The following is a 17,082-nucleotide window of genomic DNA, read 5'->3' as shown; positions in this document are numbered from 1 at the left end:
GGATGTCAATCTCAAGGACTGTGGGATGCTTAGATCTAGCCCAGTGATGGCATAACTTTTTTCCCTTGGGTGCCGAAAGAGCTTGGGCACGCGCTACACACATGTGCAAGTGGCCACACTCATAATTCAATGCCTGCGGAGGGCAAAAACAGCTTCCCTTGTCCCCCCGGAGGCTCTGTAGAGACTGGAAACAGCCTCTTTCCCAACTTCTGGTGGGCCCAGTAGGCTCGTGTTTCGCCCTCCCCAGGCTCCAAAGGCTTCCCCGGAGCCGGAGAAGGGTAAAAACGCCCTCCCACATCCTCCCAGAGGCTGTCTGGAAGCCAAAAATGCCTTCCAGAGCCTCTGTGTGAGCCAAAAATCACCTGGCCGGCAGACACATGCATGTTGGAGCTGAGCTAGGACAACGGCTCATGTGCCAGTGGATATGGCTCCATGTGCCACCTATAACACCCGTGCCATTGGTTCGCCATCACTGATTAGTGAAGGACTGGTCCGCAGTGCAAAACCAGAGTTTGGGAGGGCCGGGCACGGCCCATTTTGGTCAGCATAGCGCTCAGGCCATCACAGACATTCCTGACACAAGTGCCATCAAGCTGGCCGCGCCCATTCTGCCCAGCCCCACCTCCCCCAAGATCAAACACCACCCCAATAAAATTGAGTTTGACACTCCTGGCTTAAAGAGTTCCCCCTTCCCCATTCCCAAGGGCTTCCCTCCGGCCCAGTATTGGGTTCCTGCTGGTATGTTTGAGGACGCTGCACCAGTGGTAAACTGGTCCTGCACACCCAGTGTCAAATTTCTGGTGTGCGCACACGAGCATCCCGGAGAGATTTTGGTTCTGCGCATGCTACGGTGGCCTGGCAGGAAGTAAGACAAGAAGCGGTAGCGAAGCGGCAGATCTGTCACTCGCTAGATACTTACCTGATTGGCGTCGATGGGGTAATCATGCTTAATGGCATAAACTTTGGCCACTGAAAAGGCAACGGCGAAGCCGACGATAGCGATGGAGATACTGTCTCCCACGCAACGTTCGAAGTACTTGAGATCGGGAGCCACTGGCGCTTGAAATCTAGAACGAAGGCACAGGGGGTGTTTACGATGGTGACCATGGGTTGTTTTGCTAACACTGGTTGACTCAATACAGGCAAAGCTATCTGGTTCCATTAATATGTATTAATTCTGCTTATTTGTCCTACACATATTCCATTAATATCTCTCCTTGAGGCAAAGGCCACTGCCTTACAAGGCAGAGGCCCAGGTTCAAATCCCAGTAAGGGTGTGGCTACCAGATGAGAGCAAATAAGCTTGAAATAGATCTATAGTAGTCTCCCTTCCTTTTCAATATCAGCAAAAATATTTTATTTATTTATTTATTCATTTATTCATTCATTTATTTATTTATTAGATTTGTACGCCGCCCCTCTCCGTAGACTCGGGGCGGCTCACAGCAACAATAAAACAATGTACAACAAATCTAATAATTTAAAAAACACTAAAAACCCCATTATTAAAAGCAAACATACACACAACCATACCATGCATAAACAGTATAGGCCCGGGGGAGATGTCTCAATTCCCCCATGCCTGACGGCAGAGGTGGGTTATAGATTATAGTTGTGGGCTATAAAAAAAGAAAAGTTTATATGCCTTGGAATATGGCCCCTCATGGGGCTGAGAGGCAAAAAGGAAGCTGTGATGCTCCTTCCATATACCAGCGTGAAAAAAATCGCACACAACCCTTCCCTGGTACAAGTGGATAAGGAGGTGAGCCTGTAGCCTTGAGGCGAAGAGCACTGCCTTAGAAGGCAGAGGCCCGGGTTCAAATCCCAGTAAGGGTGCGGCTACATGATGAGAGCAAATAAGCTTGAAATAGATCTATAGTAGTTTCCCTTCCGTTTCATTATCAGCAAAAATGTTACACACACATGCATGTATGTAGTATATATATATGTGTGTGTGTATGTATGTATGTATGTATGTATGCATGTATGTATGTATGTAGTATAGTGTCTACTTACCCGATATCTAATGTTCCAACGGTGTCTACCTGGAATTTTTCTTTGAAATTAAAACCGTAAGATAGCCCAGCCGCTATGACTGTCTGGAAAGGAACAAAACAATAATAATAATAAAAAAGGATTACAAGTTTTCAATGGACTATTTCAATATTTACCTTCATCCAGGCGTGACATGCCTCCAGTTTGCTCGTGCTTGTGGTTCGTCGGAGAACCAGTCGTGAAGCGAGTTCGAGGCTCTGCCCGCCTGCCCAGACGCTGTCACTTGGATTCTTTTACCTTCTGCCCATGCGCAAAGCATTCTGTACATGTGCAGAGCAGTGAAGGGTCGCTCTTCTTCGGCGCTACTGGTGCGGTCTCCGAAACCGGTGTGGACATATGCACGCCCGTCAATGCAAGATTTGGCTTCTGCATATGCACAGAAGCCAATGTGTGAGGACGCACATGTGCGAGTGAGATTTCGGTGGTTTTCAGTGATATTTTTGCTTCTGCGCATGCGCAGAAACAGAAAACCAGCAAAAATCGCCGAATTCTCACTTGCGCGAGAATCGTCACATGATATTTTGTTTGCTGTGCATGCACAGAAGCCAAATCTCATGCGGGGCATGCATGCATGCATCGGAGACATGCAGCTGCGCGCATATCCCAGAATTTCCTACCGGGACGGAGCACTGAACTGTGCTAGCAGCAACTTACTTACTTACTTACTTACTTTCTTACTTTCTTACTTTCTTACTTACTTACTTACTTACTTACTTACTTACTTACTTACTTACTTACTTACTTAGCTACCTACCTACCTACCTACCTACTTACTTATCTACTTACTTACCTACTTACTTAGCTACCTACCTACTTACTTACCTATCTACCTACTTACCTACCTACCTACCTACTTACTTATTTACCTACTTACCTACTTACCTACTTACTTACTTACCCACTTACCTACTTACTTACTTACCTACTTACTTACTTACCTACTTACCTACTTACTTACTTACTTACTTACCTACTTACTTACCTACTTACTTACTTACCTACTTACTTACTTACTTATCTACTTACCTACTTACTTACTTACTTACCTACTTACCTACTTACTTACTTACTTACCTACCTACCTACTTACCTACTTACCTATTTATTTATTTATTTATTTATTTATTTATTTATTTATTTATTTATTTATTTATTAGATTTGTATTCCGCTCCTCTCCGTAGACTCGGGGTGGCTAACAACAATAATAAAAACAGCATATAACAAGTCTAAAATTTAAAATAACTAAAAAAAACCCCTTATTAAAAACCAAACAAGCACACACATAAACATACCATGTATAAATTGTATAGGCCTAGGGGGAAAGGATATCTCAGTCCCCCCATGCCTGATGACAGAGGTGGGTTTTAAGGGGCTTACGAAAGGCGAGGAGGGTGGGGGCAATTCTGATCTCTGGGGGGAGCTGGTTCCAGAGGGCTGGGGCCGCCACAGAGAAGGCTTTTCCCCTGAGTCCCGCCAATCGACATTGTTTTGTCGACGGGACCCGGAGAAGGCCAACTCTGTGGGACCTAACTGGTTGCTGGGATTTGTGTAGCAGAAGGCAGTTCCGGAGATATCACTGGTGCTGAGGGTAAAAACATCCAAATGGCGGTGTCCGAGTGGGTGGGCGGAGCCTCATGCTCCCTTCGCGGCTGGCTCTCCGACAACCCACAATCACGAGCAAACTGGGAGCATTTCACGCCTGCCTTCATCTTTGACCGATTGCCTGTCTAATTTTCGCCTGTCCTTTCGACCATGAATGATGGAGCGAAACTGTCAAGGTTCTCATTGTCTTTACGCCTGAAAAACCTCTGAAACCTGAAGCTGGGTTTGAATTAATGGAGATGTTTTTAATAGTAAGGTCTTACGGGGACATTTCCTTTTCATATCAGTAGGAAATCGAGAGTTCTCCCAACCGAGGAACAAACTAATGTTTCTCTATTGAGGAAAATACAAATTGGGTTGATTAAGGTCAGGGTTATAGCATTTACTGGGTGTGGTGAGCTGTAGCGATGAAGATGCTGGACTTGCCAACCTGAAAGATGGTGATTTAAGACCCCTGGGTCGCATGATGGGGTGAGCTCCTATTCCTGGCAGTTCCAAAGCATGCAGAGGCGAGTAGATAAATAGGTACCACCCAGTGAAGAGCTCCCCGTCGCCAGTGCTTCTGGTGCACTCCCCGTGACAGGCACATGCATGCATGTGTTTGGCATGCACGCATGCGCTGGCATGGGATTCAGTTTCTATGCATGCGCAGGAAATGAAATCTCACACGAGGAGGGTCGCTTTTGTGAGATTTTGCCTATTTTCGGCGGGGTTTTTGCTTCCACACATGCAAAGAAATAGCTGAACATTGGCAAAATCTCATGTGCGAGAGCGTCCTTGTGCGAGGTAGGTAGGTAAGTAGGTAGATAGATAGATGATAAAGATAGATAGATAGATAGATAGATGATAAAGATAGGTAAATAGATAGATGATAGATAGATAGATGATAAAGATAGATAAATAGATAGATAGATAGATAGATAGATAGATAGATAGATAAGATAGATAGATAGATAGATAGATAGATGAGATAGATAGATAGATAGATAGATAGATAGATAGATAGAAAGAAAGAAAGAAAGGTAGGTAGGTAGGTAGGTAGGTAGGTAGGTAGGGAACCCAACTCATTTCATTTTATTGTATGACAATTAGCGTACATTCAAAGGGACAATAAAGTTATTCTAACTAGTTGGGCAATGAAATGTCTTTAAGAAAGCAACCAAGTTCTGAGAGTACCAAGGAGCCCACCTTTCATTTATACTCTTACAGCTTGGTTCCAGATGTAGAAAGTGACAATATTCTGGGTTCTTTTTGCCCTCCAGAGGAAGTCAGATCACAGAAAACAAGATGGCGGCCATGACTGAAGAATCATTCCTTTCTGAGGTACTTCACAGTAAACAAAAAGCTTCAATCGTGTCGCTGTGGCTGCCATCTTGAATTTCGTTTTATTTATTTATTTATTGAATTGACTTTCCCTCAGCTGAGGACAAGCGATAGATGTGAATAGAACCCCGAAACGTTAACATTTAAAAATTTTACAATGGTCTTGCGAAAGAAACGTAGGCCTTCTTACCACAATGACTTCAATAGGAATCGGTACCGGGAGTTTGGCTTTGTAACGGTCGTTTAGTTCCTTGACCACGCTCACCACGACTAAGATGATGAGCGCGGTGACTAAATCCGCGATGTTGGTGTCGGTGATTTGCTCAAATATGCTCTTAAGGGTCTGTTAAAGAGGAAGGACAGACTGGGCATTGACACGATATAATTGCAAACGACGAATGGAATGAAAAATGAAATGCAATAACTATGAGTAATAATATTATGTTTATATGTACTAAATAAGGGAACAGCAATATACATATTTTAACATAACAAGATACATGTAATAATAAGAGGGAGGTTTAGAAATTGAATGGCGGTAGCATTAGATATATTTAAACAATATGAAATGCAATAACTATGAGTAATAATATTATGTTTATATGTACTAAATAAGGGAACAGCAATATACATATTTTAACATAACAAGATACATGTAATAATAAGAGGGAGGTTTAGAAATTGAATGGTGGTAGCATTAGATATATTTAAACAATATGAAATGCAATAACTATGAGTAATAATATTATGTTTATATCTACTAAATAAGGGAACAGCAATATACATATTTTAACATAACAAGATATATGTAATAATAAGAGGGAGGTTTAGAAATTGAATGGTGGTAGCATTAGATATATTTAAACAATATGAAATGCAATAACTATGAGTAATAATATTATGTTTATATGTACTAAATAAGGGAACAGCAATATACATATTTTAACATAACAAGATATATGTAATAATAAGAGGGAGGTTTAGAAACTGAATGGCGGTAGCATTAGATATCTTTAAACGATATGAAATGAAAATGAAATATAATATCTATGAGTAATAATATTATGTTTATAAGTACTAAATAACATGGGAACAGCAATATATATATTTTAAAATAGCAAGATATACGTAATAATAAGAGAGTGGTTTAGAAATTGAATGGCGGTAGCATTAGACATATTTAAACAATATGAAATGAAAATGAAACGTAATAACTATGAGTAATAATATTATGTTTATGTGTACTAAGTAAGACGGGAACAACAATATACATATTTTAACATAACAAGATATACGTAGCAATAAGAATTAATCAATAAGTTTAGAAATTGAATGGCAGTAGCATTAGATATATTTAAACAATATGAAATGAAAATGAAATGTAATAACTATGAGTAATAATACTATGTTTATGTGTCCTTAGTTGTATGATATGCAGGTATGTTTAAGCAATATAAAATGTTTAAAAAACTTAACAAAAAACCCTAAAGAAAAATAAGGGTTCAGGGTTTACAGTGGTACCTCTACCTAAGAACGCCTCTACTTACAAACTTTTCTAGATAAGAACTGGGTGTTCAATATTTTTTTGCCTCTTCTCAAGAACCATTTCCCACTTACAAACTTGAGCCTCTCAAATTGTAACTGGAAAAGGCAGGGAGAAGCCTCCGTGGGGCCTCCCTAGGAATCTCTTGGGAGGAAACAGGGCCGGAAAAGGCGGGGAGAAGCCTCCATGGGGCCTCTCTAGGGATCTCCTGCAAGGAAGCAGGGTTGGAAAAGGCAGGGAGAAGCCTCCATGGGGCCTCTTTAGGGATCTCCTGGGAGGAAACAGGGCCAGAAAAGGCGGGGAGAAGCCTCCGGGGGGGGGGGGGGCTCTCTAGGAATCTCCTGGGAGGAAACAGGGCCAGAAAAGGCAGGGAGAAGCCTCCATGGGGTCTCTCTAGGAATCTCCTGGGAGGAAACAGGGCCTCCACCCTCCCTGTGGTTTCCCAAATCACACTCATTATTTGCTTTTACACTGATTCCTATAGGAAAAATTGCTTCTTCTTACAAACTTTTCTACTTAAGAACCTGGTCACGGAACGAATTAAGTCCGTAAGTAGAGGTACCACTGTATTTTATTTATTTATTCATTTTTAATTGGACTTATATTGGCAATACTTACCCAGATGAGACCCAGCGGTTTATTAAACGGCTCGACCTTGAGTTGAAAAATGAACTTCAGTTGAGACACAAAAACGTGTATCGCAGCAGCCGTAGTAAATCCACTGATTAATGGCTGAGATAAATAGATGACGATGAAGCCAAAACGTAAGGCACCCAGGACTAACTGGAGCAGAAGAATACAGACATTATTGATGGAAAAAGAAACGAGGAGATTCATGGTTATTCCGGAAAAACTGAAAAATTTAAATCACGGACATTTTTAAAAATAATATAATTCTTCATTTTGTATCAGGCAAAATATAGAGACAAATACAGTGATACCTCGTCTTACAAACGCCTCTTCACACAAACTTTTCGAGATACAAACCCGGGGTTTAAGATTTTTTTGCCTCTTCTTACAAACTATTTTCACCATACAAACCCACTGCTGCCGCTGGGATGCCCCGCCTCCGGACTTCCGTTGCCAGCGAAGCACTCATTTTTGCACTGCTGGGATTTCCCTGAGGCTCCCCTCCATGGGATACCCCACCTCCGGACTTCTGTGTTTTTGCGATGCTGCAGGGGAATCCCAGCATTGCAAAAATGAGCACTTTGCTGGCAACGGAAGTCCAGAGGTGGGGTTTCCCAGCAAGGGGAGACTCAGTGAAATCGCAGCATGGCAAAAACACAGAGGTCCGGAGGTGGGGTTTTGAGGACTTCGGTGTTTTTGCGATGCTGCGATTTCACTGATGGGAAACCCCACCTGGGAAACCCCACCTCCGCTGGGAAACCCCACCTCCGGACTTCCGTTGCCAGCGAAGCGCTCGTTTTTGTGATGCTGGGATTCCCCTGCAGCATCACAAAAACACAGTCCGGAGGTGGGGTTTCCCATGGAGGGGAGCCTCAGGGGAATCCCAGCAGTGCAAAAACGGGTGCGTTCAGCTGGCAAAAGGGGTGAATTTTGGGCTTGCATGCACTTGGACATCCGTTTCAATAACCACAGATACACTTGGCATCCATGAATCTGTCTAATCCTGCCTTGAAGCTATCCAGGCTGACAGCTGTCACGACCTCTTCTGGAAGTGAATTCCATCAACCAAGGACCCTCAAGGTGAAGAAATATTTCCCTTTATTTGTCCTCACTTTCTTACCTATGAGCTTTAGGGAGGGCCCCCTCGTCCTAGTATTTTCTATCCCACACATGATTTTATACATTTCGATCAAGTCACCTCTTAAACGCCGTCTTTAAACGCCGTCTTTAAACACCCCTGGATACAGAAAATGTCTTACCTGAAAGATACCAGCGAGGACAGTAACAGATAAGGCCACCATAACTCTTTCCGACGAATTGTTCATTGCTTCATTGGCGTCCCCAGGCACATCGGGTACCATGTTTATAACGGCTCCTCCTACCATCAGGCTCAGGATGGGGAAAGGCCCTGTGTGACATGATTTAATTGACACGATCTGCCTGTCAAACAGTCCCCATGACTTTTACCCAGTGATGGGTTGTAGTGATGGGGCGACACAGCGGAGGTAGTAAATTTATTGAATATTTAAAAGGTTTTTTAATTGTCCTTCCTTCTCCATTACCCTAGTGTGATCCTTAATTACTTTTAAAATAGGAAATAATTAAATAGTATGTTTTTATCCATAAACGCTTTAATCATTTTAATCATTATCTAGAAATGAACTTTTATAGAGATGAAAGAAAATTGAGCTACTTGCCCAATCGATTATCATACTGAACCTTGTGGGTTCAGTACAAAACCTTAAAATGTGATTGTGCTCCTCAACAAATAATGCTGTCTATCATTTATCCTATTCAAATATGTGACTTAATCAACTGAAAAAGAGTCCAAGCACCGGTCACAATTCAAAGTGTTGGTTATGACCTATAAAGCCCTTCATGGCACCGGACCAGATTATCTCAGGGACCGCCTTCTGCTGCACGAATCCCAGCGACCAGTTAGGTCCCACAGAGTGGGTCTTCTCTGGGTCCCGTCAACTAAACAATGTTGCTTGGCGGGACCCAGGGGAAGAGCCTTCTCTGTGGCGGCCCCAGCCCTCTGGAACCAACTCCTCCCAGAGATTAGAATTGCCCCCACCCTCCTTGCCTTTCGTAAGCTACTTAAAACCCACCTCTGCCGCCAGGCATGGGGGAATTGAGATTCTCTTTCCCCCTAGGCCTTTAGAATTTTATGCATGGTATGTCTGTATGTATGTTTGTTTAGTTTTACAATAAGGGTTTTTAACTGTTTTAATATTGGATTGTTATATGCTGTTTTTATTACTTTTGTTAGCCGCCCCGAGTCTACGCAGAGGGGCGGCATACAAATCCAATAAATAAATGAATGAATAAATAAATTCTTCATATATTCGAATCCATTCGAATGGATTCGAAACAAAGATTGAAAATGTAACAATACAAAGTACCAGTATACAAAAGAAAGATAACAATTACCTTAAGATGTATGATCTCTTTTTCTATGTATTTCTTTCTACACTAATAGTAAAATCTACTTACGACATTTTTATGTAAATGTACAAATATATGAAGAGATGTATTGGAAAAGGTAATAGAAATGGATTAAGATCTGTTAAACTAGAACAAAATATGTGAGAAATATCTTTTTACTCCTTGTTTTTTTTATTTTATTTTTCTCTTTTCTTTTTGAAAAACAATAAAGATACTTTAAAAAAAATAAAAATAAATACATTCTTCATATATTTTAGCCTCCAGTCCCCTAATCATCTTTGTTGCTCTTCTCTGCACTCTTTCTGGAGTCTTAAACAGAACATTTAATCGAGACATGATATTGTTCTCTGCAGGCACATCTATATTTAATTGAATTTTAAGTCCTTCCCATGCTAGATAATCCTCCATACTCATAAAAATCACATATTTATGCTGCCTGCCTTTTATGTGATTGCAACACCAAAGTTTGTGCGGGCCCTTGAGTCCAATGTTTTATGGTTCTTCTCGGGCCGCACTGGATCATAAATTATGTAATTGGAGGACTGGTTTGGTCGAGCATGCACTATTGTCAGGCTAATTACAAACTTAGCCCCAAGTTCAACCAGAATTTAGTTCAACTTACCAACGGAGATATGCCTGGAAGTGCCAAAGAAGAAATAGACAACCACGGGGAAAAACGCTGCGTAGAGTCCATAACTTGGCGGGACGTTTGCCAATAAAGCAAAGGCTAGGCCTTCAGAAAAAAAATAATTGTTTGTTGGTTTGCTTTTTCCATTTCTACGCCGCACTTCCCCTGACTCGGGGCAGCTTACAACATATTAATACATAACAATGGAAGAAATAATAATAATAATAATAATAATAATAATAATAATAATCCACTGGAACTTATGCCGGAACTACTATTTACCAGTGGCAAAGAACTGGTGGGATCATAAGCCCGAAAAAGTGGTCGAAAATGAGCAAGCAAAACTACTGTGGGACTTCCGACTTCAGACTGACCGAATTCTGAAGCATAACACACCAGACATTGTGATCGTGGAGAAAAAGAAAGTATGGATCATCGACATCGCAATCCCAGGGGACAGCAGAATTGAGGAGAAGCAGCTAGAGAAATTAGTGAAATACGAAGATCTAAAAATCGAGCTGCAACGACTCTGGCATAAGCCCGTGAAAGTGGCCCCAGTGGTACTTGGCACGCTGGGCGCAGTGCCAAAGGATCTCAGTGGACATTTGAAAACCATCGGAATTGACAAAATCTCCATGTGTCAATTGCAAAAGGCCGCTTTACCGGGATCAGCAGTGACGAGGACAGCATTTCATATAGGAACACCCCCCCAAAAAAACACACACATTTAACTAGAACTTAAAACAGTTACCTTGTAGGATGGCGACCAGCCCTGTGCTTATTCCAGAAACAATGTCGCTAAGAAGCCAATTCTTGATCTGATACGCAGGTAACCAGGAAGCCACCGGGAACAACTGAAGTCCGGCACTTTTGACTCTTTGTGGAGTACACCTGAAAAGACAAGAGAGCATTGTTCCACGACCAGGTTCTTATGTAGAAAAGTTTGTAAGAAGAAGCAGTTTTTCCCATAGGAATCAATGTAAAAGCAAATAATGCGTGCGATTGGGGAAACCACAGGGAGGGTGGAGGCCCTGTTTCCTCCCAGGAGATTCCTAGAGAGGCCCCACGGAGGCTTCTCCCCACCTTTTCCGGCCCTGTATTTTCTGTATTTTATCTTAGGATGGATCTATGTTTATCCCAGGCATGTTTAAATTCAGTTGCTGTGGATTTACCAACCATGTCTGCTGGAAGTTTGTTCCAAGCATCTACTACGCTTCCCGTCAAATAATATTTTCTCACGTTGCTTCTGATCTTTTCCCCAACTAACCCCCTCAACTAACCTTTGTTATTGGGTTCACTTTCCTGTTAAAAACACTTCCCTCCTGAACCACAGTTTTGGTCTACCATGTCAACTTTTTAAGCTACAGGATATCCTCAAAATTGCGCATATAAAAGAAAGTAAAAACTTACCAAATCTACTGTTTGTAAAGAATAATTTTATTCATACAAAGGCTATAATAGTTACTGCAAGTTAAACTGTGTTCATATGAATAGTTGTTTTTTTTAATCTAATGGTAATTATACATATTAAGGTGAAAATTTTTGCTCATAGATTTTTCTGAAGGGTTTAATCTGTGGACCTTCTCGCTTGGTGCTCTAACAATAGTCAGCCATCATATGTGTATCCCATCTACCTTGATACTATGGCTCCATGACCTTCAAATCTTGGTGGAATAACTCACCCTTCATCACTGACTGCACCCAAGATTTTCCAGGAAGTTAGCAAGATGGCTATGTAAAAAATGCAATTTGATGCTCATGTTGCCTAAATAAAGATTTATTTATATATATTTATTTGTCAAACAATGACAAGATGGTAATTTGTACAAATAAACATTAGATAGGTAATGATAAATAGTAAACCTAATCCTACGTAGCTTCTGCTCTGGCAATTTCACACTACTTACCAGAGCTTACAAAACTTTTGCCAGACCCATCCTCGAATACAGCTCATCTGTTTAGAACCCATATCGCATCTCAGACATTAACACCCTTGAAAATGTCCAAAGATACTTCACCAGAAGAGCCCTTCACTCCTCCACTCGAAACAGAATACCCTACGAGACTAGACTTTCAATCCTGGGCCTAGAAAGTTTAGAACTAAGACGCCTTAAACAAGATCTAAGTATTGCCCACAAGATCATATGCTGCAACGTCCTGCCTGTCGGCGACTACTTCAGCTTCAACCACAGCAACACAAGAGCACACAACAGATTTAAACTTAATATTAACCGCTCCAAACTTGACTGTAAAAAATATGACTTCAGTAACCGAGTTGTTGAAGCGTGGAACTCATTACTGGACTCCATAGTGTCATCCCCAAACCCCCAACACTTTACCCTTAGAGCTTAGATTATCTACGGTTGACCTATCCAGATTCCTAAGAGGTCAGTAAGGGGCGAGTACAAGTGCACTAGAGTGCCTTCCGTCCCCTGTCCTATTGCTCTCCTATATCTCCTATCCCTTTCTTCTATTCCTATATCTCTTCTTCTATTCTTTCATTGATATGTTCTATTACTTTATCTTCTTTTCTATTATTTCTTAGATATATTTTACTATGAGTATCTCCTCTATAACCTTCATCATGTATTTTACCATGTGTATATAGATATATACTGTATACCCACTAAAACCCTCATTGTGTATTGGACAAAATAAATAAATAAATTAAATAAATAAATAAAGTAATGATAGAAGACAATGGAGCATTAGGTAGGCATGATGGTGCGCTTATGCACGCCTCTTAATATATATTATATAGAGAAAAAACTTGTAGAGAAAAAACTTGATGTGGTAGAAGAAAACTAACAACAGTTTTGAAACCAGTATGCCGAACTAACTATTAAAAAGCTCAAAAATTAAACTCAACTATAACTGTAAAAAAGCTCAAAAATCAAACTCAGCTATAACTGTAAAAAAGCTCAAAAATCAAACTCAACTATAACTGTAAAAAAGCTCAAAAATCAAACTCAACTATAACTGTAAAAAAGCTCAAAAATCAAACTCAGCTATAACTGTAAAAAAGCTCAAAAATCAAACTCAGCTATAACTGTAAAAAAGCTCAAAAATCAAACTCAGCTATAACTGTAAAAAAGCTCAAAAATTAAACTCAACAGAAATTGTGTTACAAATTGTTAGAAAAGGAAGCCCCTTACCTAAAGCATAATCTGAGATGATCCACCAAGGTTTTATGGGACCTGTGGACCTTTTGATGTTCTTCGTCGAACGATAGATCTGAATAAACTGACCGGGCGACCACGTACTGCTTACTCATAGGTTCCACCGTTTCTCCGGCGAATGGCTCCTTCTGGTAGCCGTTTGAGTCCTTCATCTTTTAAATCCCTCGAAGCCTTGGGAATAAATAACAGGGTGTGCTTTAAAACATAACTTAGTATCTGTAAAGATCACAGCTGAGTGGAGCCCTAAGTATTACCACCTTTGAAGATCAAACAGAATAGGAATATAATATTTAAGCTAGAAGGTTTTATTCCCTTGTGATGGCCTTCCTCCTCCTCCTCTCCTCCTCCTCCTCCTCTGCCTCCTCCTCCGCCTCCTCCTCCATTTTCACACCTTTTGGCCAGGAAAAATAAAACTCTGTATCCCCATCACCAACCGCCACCACATTTTGACAGAAGAGTTAAAATATAAGGCTATCTGGCCCTCTCCGTGTCAATGGTTTCAAAGATTAGAACCACCAAGGCCTTTTTTTGTGTGCCTCCAGTTATAATGGTGAGAAAGAGGAAGATTTGTTGCTTTCAAAAAAAATAAAAAATAAAAATCAGGCAGGTCCACTTCATTTGAGCCCGTTCTTTCATCCTGGAGGACTGGAGCAGAGCCAAGCTTATAAAAGGGTTCATTGTTCTTTACTTGAGGAAATTGTGGAACCAGGTTTGCGGGTTTGGGATTTATATGGATGTTTATAGTAACAGTTACCAGAAATTTGTTTCCTTTTAGTGTTCTCTGTGAACTGGGCATCTCAAAACAGCAGCTTTCTTCTTCTTCTTCTTCTTCTTCTTCTTCTTCTTCTTCTTCTTCTTCTTCTTCTTCTTCTTCTTCTTCTTCTTTTACTTCTTCTTCTTCTTCTTCTTCTACTTCTTCTATTTCTTCTTCTTCTTCTTCTTCTTCTTCTTCTTCTTCTTCTTCTTCTTCTTCTTCTTCTACTTCTTCTTCTTCTTCCTCTTTCCCTTCTCTTCCTCCCCCTTCCTTCTTCCTCCTCCTCCTCCTCCTCTTCTCCTCCTCCTCCTCTTCCGCTTCCACTTCTTCATCTCCTCCTCTTCCTCCTTCTTGCCAGCTGCCACCATGTCTGAACTTTGATCACGTGACCAGGGGAATCATGTGACCGTCATGTGGAAAATTATCTCCGGGACCGCCTTCCGCTGCAAGAATCCCAGCGACCAGTTAGGTCCCACAGAGTTGGCCTTCTCCGGGTCCCGTCAACTAAACAATGCCGCTTGGCGGGACCCAGGGTAAGAGCCTTCTCTGTGGCGGCCCCGGCCCTCTGGAACCAACTCCCCCCAGAGCTTAGAATAGCCCCCACCCTCCTTGCCTTTCGTAAGCTACTTAAAACCCACCTCTGCAGCCAGGCATAGGGGAATTGAGATACCCTTTCCCCCTAGGCCTTTACAATTTTATGCATGGTATGTCTGTATGTCTGTTTGGTTTTTATTATAATGGGTTTTTAATTGTTTTTAGTATTGGATTATTATTATATGCTGTCTTATTATTGCTGTTAGCCGTCCCGAGTCTCCGGAGAAGGGCGGCATATAAATCCAATAAATAAATAACTAAATAAATAAATAAAATGGTCGTAAGTTACATTTTCCAATGCCATTGTAACTTTGAACGGTCACTAAATGAATTGTTGTAAGCCGAGGACTATCTTCATTACTGAAGTTCCTCAGTTTGGAAATCTCAGCAGAAGGTGCTTTGAGATTGATGTCAAAAGATGCTCCTTTTTAAAAAGATGGGTCACCAAATACTTCAGCAAACTAATCCCTTTGTAAAATTTCAGATGGTTCGTCGCCTGCCCCAGCATTTATTACAGGAAACTAAATTTATAAAGGCTACTTTAATTTACAGTATTAATAAACAACGAGAATAGTCACCTCCACCTTGGGTGCAATCCCACAACATCAGCAGCATGTGAAATTTTAGATTTGGATTGAGATTAAATTTTAGGCCTGCAAAGGTCGTAAGTGTGAAAAACAGCCATTTAATTCCCCCCCCTCCATTGCTGTGGGAACTTCGAACTCTCAATGAACTATCGTAAGTGCAGGATAATAATAATAATAAATAATAATTTATTAGATTTGTATGCCACCCCTCTCCGAAGACTCAGGGTGGCTCACAACAGCAATAAAAACAGTATAACAATGGGACAAATCTAATAATAAAATATATAAAACCCCCAACAATTAAAAACCATACAGCACATACACACCAAACATGAAATATAATAAGCCTGGGGGAGATGTCTTAGTTCCCTCATGCCTGGCGATATAGGTGGGTCTTGAGTAACGTGCGAAAGACAAGGAGGGTGGGGGCCATTCTAATCTCCGGGGGGAGTTGATTCCAGAGGGCCGGGGCCGCTACAGAGAAGGCTCTTCCCCTGGGGCCCGCCAAATGACATTGTTTCGTTGATGGGATGCCGAGAAGGCCAACTCTGTGGGACCTTATCGACCGCTGGGATTCGTGCGGTAGAAGGCGGTTCCGGAGGTATTCTGGTCCAATGCCATGTAGGGCTTTAAAGGATGACCTGCCCTGCTCAAACCGCAGATTTGTAATTTAAAACACCATCACAATCAATTAAAAAAACCCAACACAATTAAAACAGAGATAGAAATTCAAGCCCATCCTACAAGATGGTGAGACCCCATTTGGAATCCTGTGTCCAGTTCTGGAGATCTCGCCTACAAAAAGATATGGATCAAATTCATGGCATCAAGCCCTTCATGGCATCGGACCAGAATATCTCTGAGACCGCCTTCTGCTGCACGAATCCCAGTGACCGATTAGGTCCCACAGAGTGGGCCTTCTCCGGGTCCCGTCAACTAAACAATGTCGGTTGGCGGGCCCCAGGGGAAGAGCCTTCTCTGTGGCGGCCCCGACTCTCTGGAACCAGCTCCCCCCAGAGATTAGAACTGCCCCTACCCTCCTTGCCTTTCGTAAACTCCTTAAAACCCACCTTTGTCGTCAGGCATCATGGGGGAACTGAGATATCTCCCCCGGGCCTATATAATTTACGTATGGTATGCTTGTAAGTATGTCTGCTTAAAAATGGGTTTTTTTAACTATTTTAAATTTTAAATTGTAAATTATTAGATTTGTCAGGAACTGTTTTTATTGTGTTGTGAGCTGCCCCGAGTCTACGGAGAGGGGTGACATACAAATCAAATCAAATCAAATCAAATCAAATCAAATCAAATCAAATCAAATCAAATCAAATCAAATCAAATCAAATCAAATCAAATCAAATCAAATCAAAAAATAAATAAAATAAAATAAAATAAAATAAAATAAAATAAAATAAAATAAAATAAAATAAAATAAAATAAAATAAAATAAAATAAAATAAAATAAAATAAAATAAAATAAAATAAAATAAAATAAAATAAAATAAAATAAAATAAAATAAAATAAAATAAAATAAAATAAAATAAAATAAAAAATAAAATAAAATAAAATAAAATAAAATAAATTAAAATAAAATAAAATAAAATAAAATAAAATAAAATAAAATAAAATAAAATAAAATAAAATAAAATAAAATAAAATAAAATAAAATAAAATAAAATAAAATAAAATAAAATAAAATAAATATAAAATTGAACGGGTCCAAAGACGGGCTACAAG

At 40.6% G+C, this 17,082-nt stretch overlaps 1 protein-coding gene across 1 annotated transcript in view; it reads right to left on the bottom strand.

Moving 5' to 3' along the window:
• Positions 1-13,507, bottom strand: part of SLC26A3 (solute carrier family 26 member 3) — a 30,021-nt gene extending 16,514 nt beyond the window's left edge. The window contains exons 1-8 of the mRNA XM_070754696.1: positions 13,386-13,507; positions 10,982-11,121; positions 10,225-10,335; positions 8,414-8,562; positions 7,143-7,307; positions 5,172-5,324; positions 2,017-2,099; positions 920-1,067 (exon numbers count right to left, since the gene is read on the bottom strand). Of these exons, the coding sequence (XP_070610797.1) occupies positions 920-1,067; positions 2,017-2,099; positions 5,172-5,324; positions 7,143-7,307; positions 8,414-8,562; positions 10,225-10,335; positions 10,982-11,121; positions 13,386-13,504 (1,068 nt within the window). The 5' untranslated portion in view covers positions 13,505-13,507. The remainder of the gene's footprint in view (positions 1-919; positions 1,068-2,016; positions 2,100-5,171; positions 5,325-7,142; positions 7,308-8,413; positions 8,563-10,224; positions 10,336-10,981; positions 11,122-13,385) is intronic.
• Positions 13,508-17,082: the final 3,575 nt, after the last annotated feature.

This window comes from Erythrolamprus reginae, chromosome 6 (assembly GCF_031021105.1).
Source record: "Erythrolamprus reginae isolate rEryReg1 chromosome 6, rEryReg1.hap1, whole genome shotgun sequence".
In the NCBI taxonomy this organism is placed as follows: domain Eukaryota; kingdom Metazoa; phylum Chordata; class Lepidosauria; order Squamata; family Dipsadidae; genus Erythrolamprus; species Erythrolamprus reginae.
Note: the sequence above shows the minus strand (reverse complement) of the source record. Positions and strands in the feature narration are given on the sequence as shown.